Source organism: Oryctolagus cuniculus, chromosome 20, assembly GCF_051225735.1.
Source record: "Oryctolagus cuniculus isolate XC-2025 breed Fujian yellow rabbit chromosome 20, ASM5122573v1, whole genome shotgun sequence".
NCBI classification, from domain to species: Eukaryota; Metazoa; Chordata; class Mammalia; order Lagomorpha; family Leporidae; genus Oryctolagus; species Oryctolagus cuniculus.
The window spans coordinates 44,352,975-44,361,421 of NC_142886.1; the positions used below are offsets into that span (position 1 = coordinate 44,352,975).

Genomic DNA, 8,447 nt, shown 5'->3' on the forward strand with positions numbered 1-8,447 from the left:
TTCATACAACAATCTGCCTCTCCTGATTAACTGGTTTACTTCCTTTCATTCATCAACGTCAACTATAATTAGTCCTATTTCCTCTTTCACTTTGACAAACTAAAAGGAGAAGCAGCCAACTGCAGTTACCTGCAGGCTCAGTCATCCCTGTGCTCACTGTCGGTCCTCTCCTTCATGATCTACTCCTACCAAGCCCGTCATCCTCAAAGTCCCACTGAACACCTTTCCAGTATTATAAGAGCACTCAAGTCCTCTCTCAAAGGCAGCAGACTACAAGGTGCCATCTCTGCACAGAATGTACCCAGCCCAGAGTCCACAGCAGCAATCAGTGAGAACTGAAAACCAGCCTTCTGCATGCGAAGCATTTGGTAAACATCAAGAATCTGAAAACAAGCACTAGAAGGTCCAAACCCCACAGGCTACGGCAGTAAATACCAAGGAAATCACACACGTCCCAAGTGCACGAGAGAGAAATACTCCAAAGCAGTCCATGGCGAGAGCTGGCGCAACACACATGCATCCACTGGGCTTGCAGGCTCAGCTACGCTCTGAAGGCCCACACAGCACAGCACAAGGCAAACAAAACACGTCACTCGGCTCCCACTTTCTGTTTACACAAGTTAAACTCAGACCTTCCCAGTGTCTTCACACGCTTCACGTGTGATCAAACGAATTCAGCTAAATTCACTGCAAGACGCAGGGACAGGAACCAAGAGCCTAAGAATGAGTGGAGCCCAGCCCGGGCCTCCAGGCGACAAGTCTATAACCGACACGGAGGAACTGGTGCAGGAAGTCGTCACTGTGTGGGAGAGCCAGAGAGAAGCTCCCACTGCAAGAAACCCTGGCTCCAGTGTTCTGCTGCGCAAGAAACAATCGGCCCACTTCCAGGTGTGTCCCCCCCAAAAAAGGGGAGCAGAGACTCTGACGGGCCGGACCCACCCGCGCTCCGGGTAGTATTCACAGGAGTCCAAAGACGGGCGAAGACCCAAGTGGCCCCCAACAGGTGAACAAGTACACACAGAACACGGTGCCAACTTAGGGCCAGGTTGCGTCCTGATGAACCCATCACAACACAAAGATCCTGAGTTGAAAATACACTTAACACTTGCTCCACCGTGTGATCGCGGGGCTGACTGGCAGCTTTGCTCACTGCCACTGCCCGGAAAAGACCAGAGTTCAGATTTCCACGTACGGTTCTCCAGACTGTGTGCTGCTTTCGCACTGCGGTCCCGCTGAGAAATCCTGACCTGGGGCCATCGATACGGACGACGGAATCACTCAGCTGAGAGAGGAAATTCTGACGACACCGCGCTGAGTGAAACAAGCCGGCCACAAAAAGGCAAACACTGCATGATTCCACGAACACGAGGCTTCCAGACAGTCACCTCCTAGAGACAGAAAGCAGAACGGCTTGCCTGAGCATGGAGGAGAGGGTGGAACGATGAGGAGCTGTCTAAGGGGGCAGAGTCCCAGGCGAGGAATAAGAAGGTCTGGAGATGAATGGTGGTCACAGATGCAACACAACTGTGAGTGTGCCTAATACCGCTGACAGGTGCATTTAAAAGCGGTTCCTATGGTACATTTCCTCATGTAAGAATCCAAACAAAAACAAAAAACTAGAGGTCACCTGAACATTCATGACCAAACAGAGCTTCACTCATCCCACAGTATGAACCAAGGACTTCCTAGGCGGCAGGCGGACTGTTCCCCTAACATCTACTTGGAACAGCAGTGCAATGCAGAGAGTGTGCAAGCAAAGACTGAAATCAACCATCACTCAGCTCTGGCTCTGCCACTCTGAGACGCACAGCTTGGGGCAGCCATCACAGAGTCTGGGTTCCTGGCCTGTACCACAAGAACACAGAGTGTGTCGGGGTGCTAAGGAAGCACTTGCTCCCCTGCCACGGGTGAGTGGAAACGCGACTCCCCACCTTAGGGTCACGGTGAGACAACGGCTATGAAGCATCACCATGCCAGGGAGCAGCAGAGAGTAAAGTCTCCGGGTGCGGTAAGTCACCCCCGCTGAGGCGGGCGGGCACCACCCCACCAGTGCCCCCACGAGCAGCCCCACGAAGCACTAGGCCACACAACACTGCAGGAAATGTCTTCTAAAATGGAAACAGCAGGGCCCAGCAACAGCACATCAGCCTTGCTACACAACTCACACACGGATGGCGAGGGCTGCAGGAGCAGGAGCCTAACCTCACACAGAGGAAACACTGCTAAAATAATCGCAGGAAAAGGTCTTGTCTTCTCAGATCAGAACTATCTGTCCTTAAAAGGATTTTCGTGCCATTATCTTTGTTATCCTGGTTGCAGCGACTGCACTAAAAGCAATCTTCGGCGCATCTGATCCACAGTTTTATCAAATATGCCCTGAAATGAAGTTTTCAGACTCATATGCTCATCTGGACGCGACATCTGCATGTCGTGAGTTACACAGGCCACAGGTGGCTTAGAAAAAGACTGCGATCTAAGTCAGTTCTCAAAGATATTTATACATTAAAACTACGGATGGCTAAGAGGCTCCTGCAGAACCTCTTCAACTATCAAGTGCGTGGTTAGGATGGCTATTTCCGTTCCCAGCGTTGGATGTCTGTGGCAGTGATTTTCACTCTCGTTCACCTTTGTCAACCACATCTTTAAAAACTGTCTCCCAAGCCGCTGAGCCCCTGAGCTCGGCCCTCCCTCCCCCGGGGCTGCGTGTGAACACTGCGGGAGCCACAGGCTCAGAGCTCAGCGAGGCTTCTTCATCAGGTCAGGTGTTTCACCTGCCGGTCCAGAGACCCCTCGCCGTGCCTGTCAGTGACACATCCCCGGCGGCCGGGACCACCTTCCGCAACCCAGGTGGTCAGCACGGCCCGGCTGGCCAAGTCACCTCAGCCAGACACGGGTTCCCCCAAATCGGAAACCGGCTCCTTCCCAGGGGCCGCGCATCTTGGCGCCAAGAACAGCTAAGGCCAGGAGCAGCGGATCTGGTCACCTGCCAGCAGGCAGGCAGGGTCCCCCGAGGGAGCCCCCCGGGGCCAGCGTAGGGCCCCGGGCTGCACGCGCCCCGACCGCCGCGCTGTCCGCACCCCCTTCGGGCGCCGAGCGGGACCTGTCAAAAGCCCCGCGCCCCGAGGCGCTGGGCGCGAGCACGGAGGACCGGGCCAACTCGGCGTGGGGAGGCCCCGCGTGCCCTCCTGCGCCTCCCAAGCCCACCCGGGAGGAGGAGGGGGCGGCTCCGGGGTCGGGGCCGAGGGGCCGCGCCGCCCCGGCCCGCCAGGCCGCGCCGCCCGCCAGCGCCGGCCCCCGCGGCCCGGCCAGGCCCCGACGCGCGGCGCGGGCCCAGGGCGCCCACGCGGGCCTCCGCGCGGAGGCGGGAGCGCGGCCGGGCGGAGCCGCTCCCCGCCCCGGACACAAAGCGGCGCCGCGGGAGCCCGCCTCACCTGCAGCACGGGGCGCCGCGGGCCTTCGAGAACCATCGGAGCCCGCTCCGGCGCGCGCGTCACAGCCCAGGCCTCCCGGTGCCGCCCGGCGCCGCCGCCGCCGCCGCCATTTCCTCCCGCTCGCCGTCGCCTCGTCCCCGCTGTCAGGTTACTCCATTCACCTGGGCCTGCAGCAGCCTGCGCCGCGCCGCGCCTCCTCCGCGACCCCTCCCGCCGGCGCCTGCGGAGACTGCGCAGCGCCCGGCTCGCCCGCAGCCCGCGCACGGCCCGCGGCGACGGCGCACAGCCGCTTGAAGAATCCCACCCGCGGCCGCGCCGCGCCTCCTCGCCCCCACGCTCCGCTCGCCCCGCGGCGGCCTGAGAGCGGGCCTCTGATTGGACAGAGCGCCGCGGTGAAAGGTTAATCGCGGCTCCGCAGCCACTCAGCAGCAGGGAGACAAAACGGGCGCGGGCCGGGCGGCCGAGGCGCTGTTTGCGGCCCGGAGTCGGGGCCCGCGGGAGCCCGCGCGCTGCGGGGCCGTGGGGCCGTGGAGCCGTGGGGCCGGGTCGCGCTGCCGCCGGCCCCGACTCCGGAGCCCGCCCGCCTCCGTCGCTGCTCCGCCGGCCCCGACCGCGGCCGCGACTGTTTTGGGGCCTGGCCCGGTGGTGGGGTCCGGCCCCCGCCGTCTGAGGGAGGTAAATCGCACACGCACCCCCACGCGGGGAGGAGCGGACCGCGGTCCCCACGTTTGCTCGTCGCTGGGGGGTTTAGACAGCAGCACCCTGGCTTTGCGGAAAATCGCGCGGGCATCTCCTCGCGAGGACGCGGCCGATGGGCCGGTTCCCTCCGGGGAGGGGTGACAGCGCCCAGCGATGGTGCGTGGTGGCGGGTCCTGGTGCCCCGTGCCCACCCCCCAGAATAACAGCCGGCTCGCTGAGAGCTGCACCGGTTCCAGCTGGAACCAGTGCTCACACCCGATGAGACAGCGACGCATTTTCAGCGTCCTGCGTGGGTGCTCCGGCACCCCGATCCTTACGTGGGCTCTGAGATGGGCGGGTGCCGTCCTTGCTCTCCGTTTTTAAAATAAAAAATGACTTTAGCAAGGGAGCCGCCGCCACAGTGAACGCCTGAGGTGCGCACCCGAGGAGGCTGCTGTGCGCAGATCCGACTCCCCCGGGAGATTTCACGCGCACCTGGAGCCTTCGTGGAAAGATGAGGAAGTGGGCAGGACGCGCCTGGCAGACCTACCTCGGCCCGGATGTCGCCGGTGGCGTGGGGAGGATTCGGTGGCGAGAAGGTGGAATCTCCGTGTGCCGGGAGGCACTGGGGCGCTGGCAGTGGGAATGTGTGGGCAGGCAAACTTTTCAGCGCGGGTGGGATTGTGCTGTCCGCCCACGATCTGTCAGCCTCTCCATCGGCAACCTGGTTTTCATTAATTTTTATCTTTTTTTTTTTAACAGAAAGAAGATCTTCCGTCTGCTGGTCACTCCCAAAATGGCCACAAGGGCCAGAACTGGGCCTGTCTGAAAGCAAGGAGTCAGGCGTCCCACGTGGGTGCAGGGGCCCAAACCTGAGCCATCTTCCACTGCTTTCCCAGGCACACTAGCAGGGAGCTGGATCAGAAGTGGAGCAGCCGGGACTCGAACCAGCACCCATGTGGGATGCCAGTGCCACAGGCAGGGCGCCAGCCACTTGGGCCGCCGCCTTCTGCGTTCCCCAGGCTCCATCCAGAGCAGAGCAGCGAAGCAGCCGGACTCAGCCGGCGCTCGCGTGGGACGCCTGCATCGCAGGTGTCAGCTGACTCCGTGGCACCACAGCGCTGGGCCCCTGGATTCAGAATTGCTGTGCGTGCACAAGCCAGGACAGCTCTGTTGTCCCTGGGTGTCTCCCTCACAGTGACGCCTGCGTGCATACGCATTCCCACACCTTGCTTTTTTGCCCTCGTGTATCCAGGGCATGAGTCTATAACTATTTTTTGTTGTTGTTGTTGACAGGCAGAGTGGATAGTGAGAGACAGACAGAGAGAAAGGTCTTCCTTTTGCCGTTGGTTCACCCTCCAATGGCCGCCACGGCTGGCGTGCTGTGGCCGGCACACCGCGCTGATCCAAAGCCAGGAGCCAGGTGCTTCTCCTGGTCTCCCATGGGGTGCAGGGCCCAAGCACTTGGGCCATCCTCCACTGCCCTCCCGGGCCACAGCAGAGAGCTGGCCTGGAAGAGGGGCAACCGGGACAGAATCCGGCGCCCCGACCGGGACTAGAACCCGGTGTGCCGGCGCCGCTAGGTGGAGGATTAGCCTAGTGAGCCGTGGCGCCGGCATGAGTCTATAACTGTTTACAGTGCTCATCATACATTTTCCACCTCACATACATAGTGTTTTATGGCAGGGTGATAGCATAATTTACCAACACTCTGTTAGTGAGCACTTAGATTTGTAGTCTTTTTCAATTAAACATTGATCCATTTGGAATGGACTGAGTATATGGTGTGAGGCGTGGTTCCAAATTAATTTTTTTTTTTTCGGATGCTGTGCAGTTGCCTGTTTGTTGACCATTTGTTGAATATTCCCTTTGGGACTTGATCTGTTCCAGTGGTCTGTTCATGTTCCAATTTCTGGTTTGCTTTAAATCTGGAGAACAAGTCTTTTTTAAAAAAATTATTTATTCATTTGAAAGGCAGAGTTACAGAGCAATCAGGGAGGTCTTCCATATTCTGGGTCACTCCCCAAATGGCAACAGTGACCGGGGTTGGGCCAGATCAAAGCCAGGGACCAGGAGCTTCCTTTGGGTCTCCCATGTGGATGGCAGGGGCCCAGAGACCTGGGCTGCCATCTGCTGCTTTGACAGGCGCATTAGTGGGGAGCTGGATGGGAAGTGGAGCAGCTGGGATTGGAACCTGCACCCATAGGGGATGCCAGAGCTGCAGGGGGTGACTTAACCTGCTACGCCACAGCAGCGGCCCAGATACAAAGTCTTGTAAAGGAGAATACCTCACGCTGCATCGCTGTTTCAGCCCACGTTCAGCAACGTGCAGTGCCATGTGGCACGCGTTTCCTGTGGGCTTTTATTTTCTCATGAAATGGGAAGAAGAGGAAACTCTTCCTCAGAATAGAATGCACTCATCATTTTAAAAGAAAAGGAAATTAGAAGGTCACCACCTGGCAGTCAGCAGACAAGAAAGGTCAATGTTTGCTGAATCTAGTGAGTGAAAGTTGTATCAGGAATGAGACACTTGTGTAGGTTCAAAGCATCTCTCCATGAAGCTTATTTTTAAAAATGAGAACTTTACAAAGGAAAAATCCAGAGATACCATCTTGCTGAAGTCATCGAAGTCCCGTAAGGGGCCCAGTGCTGTGGTGTAGCAGGTAAAGCCGCTGCCTACAGTACCGGCATCCCATATGGGTGCCAGTTCAAGTCCTGGTTGCTCCACTTCCCATCCAGCTCTCTGCTGTGGCCTGGGAAAGCAGTAGAAGATGGCCCACGTGCTTGGGCCTCTGCACCTGCGTGGGAGACCCAGAAGAAGCTCCTGGCTCCTGGCTTTGCATTGGCTCAGCTCTGGCTGTTGCAACCATTTGGGGAGTGAACCTGTGGATAGAAGAAGATTCTCTCTCTCTCTCTCTCTCTCTCTCCCCCTCTCTCCCTCCCTCCCTCCCTCCCTCCCCCTCTCCCCCTCCCCCTCCCCCTCTCCCTCTCCCTCTCCCTCTCCCTCTCCCTCTTCCTCTCTCCCTCCCTCTTTCCCCCTCCCTCTTTTTCTCCCTCTGCCTTTCTGTAACTCTTTCAAATAAATAAATAAACCTGGTCCTGTGAGGGACCATGTTTCATTTGAAAAAGCAGTATAATCGCCATTGATACGGCATCGGCATCCCAGGAGTGTCTTCACCACTGAACCAAATGCCCACGCCTGCCACGGCGTCAGCACAGTTCAACAGAATGACGGCGTTGAAAGCCGACTTGAAGCCCCCTATTCTTCCTTCACCCTTTACTGCCCTTCGCCAGCCCCTCTGTTTCCAGACGTGGTTTCTCTCAGTGCCCAGCCCCAGCCTTTGTCCCATGGAATTCTCTCGCCTCCTCCCACGCAGTGTGAGCCCAACGTGGAGTGAGGCAGCTTCCCGGCTGCACCCTGTGCAGGGCTGTCTGGGAGGGCTGGAGACGCCCTAAGTATCAGTTGGCTCGGAGCTGCCAGAACAACATGCCACAGCTGAGGGCAGCTCACACCGTAGGAATCGTACAGTTCTCACGGTTTTCAGTTCTGCAGACGTGAAGTTCAAAATCAAGGTGTCGGCAGGCTTGGCTTCTTCCGAGGCCTCTCTCCTCAGCTTGCAGATGGCTTTTTATCTGTGCTCATGCACCCTGGTGTCTCTGCATCCCGACATCCTCTTACAGGACACGAACCTCATCGTGCAGGGCCGGCCCTGACAGCCTCATGTCAACATGGTGGTCTCTAAGGGCCCTGTCTCCAAACACAAGCACATTCGGGGTTAGGGCCTTAAGGTGTGAATTTTGCAGGGACACGTTTCAGCCCGTGACACTGAGGTCTCAGGAGACATGTAACTGACCCAGCAGATGGCATCCAGGCTGGACCCTGGAGGTCACCGTCCAGGCACAGCCCTCACCCACGCCCAGCAGTTCCGCAGGAAAACAAAGTCTTGGGTGTGAGTTCCCTGAAACGTCCTTAACATCAAGACTTCGCTCTTTCCGTTCCATAACCCACGTTGCTTCTATCAGTTTTTCTGATATGATTCCATATCAGGGTTCTGCTGCTCAGAATCTAACTGCCATCAGGTTTGGTAGTGTAGCTTTCAACGCCTGCTACAACCCGGCACATCTGGGCTTCCGGCCCCTGGCCGCGCTGTTGCAGTCTCTGCAGAGACGCTGGTAAATGCAGTTGTCCCACGAGGATTTTGCTGGGGAGCCGCCTCCTCTGCAGGACAAATCACTTCACCACCCCGCCCGCCGCCTTCCTTGCAAAGAGAAATCAGGCCCCGCCCTGGAGTGTTGTTTTTTGCTTTTTTTTGTTTTTGTTTTTGGACAGGCAGAGTG

The 8,447-nt window shown here is 58.0% G+C and overlaps 1 protein-coding gene and 1 long non-coding RNA gene across 12 annotated transcripts in view; one reads left to right on the forward strand and one right to left on the reverse strand.

The window, feature by feature from the left end:
- Positions 1-3,799, reverse strand: part of DICER1 (dicer 1, ribonuclease III) — a 74,425-nt gene extending 70,626 nt beyond the window's left edge. For 2 of the 11 annotated variants that reach the window (XM_089322472.1, XM_089322471.1), the window contains exon 1: positions 3,432-3,576. Coding sequence is in view for 1 of the 11 variants with exons in the window: in XM_089322468.1 (XP_089178594.1) it covers positions 3,432-3,467 (36 nt within the window). In the remaining 10 variants the exon portion in view is untranslated. Of the gene's footprint in view, positions 1-1,192; positions 1,389-3,431 lie in introns of those variants that run through there. The other 9 variants (XM_089322470.1, XM_089322468.1, XM_089322469.1 and 6 more) reach the window with 9 other exon arrangements.
- Positions 3,800-3,920: 121 nt separating this feature from the next.
- LOC103346054 (uncharacterized) lies at positions 3,921-5,882 on the forward strand. Its single transcript, XR_011385030.2, has 3 exons — positions 3,921-4,106; positions 4,512-4,708; positions 4,872-5,882. It is a non-coding gene; the product is annotated as an uncharacterized LOC103346054 (long non-coding RNA).
- Positions 5,883-8,447: the final 2,565 nt, after the last annotated feature.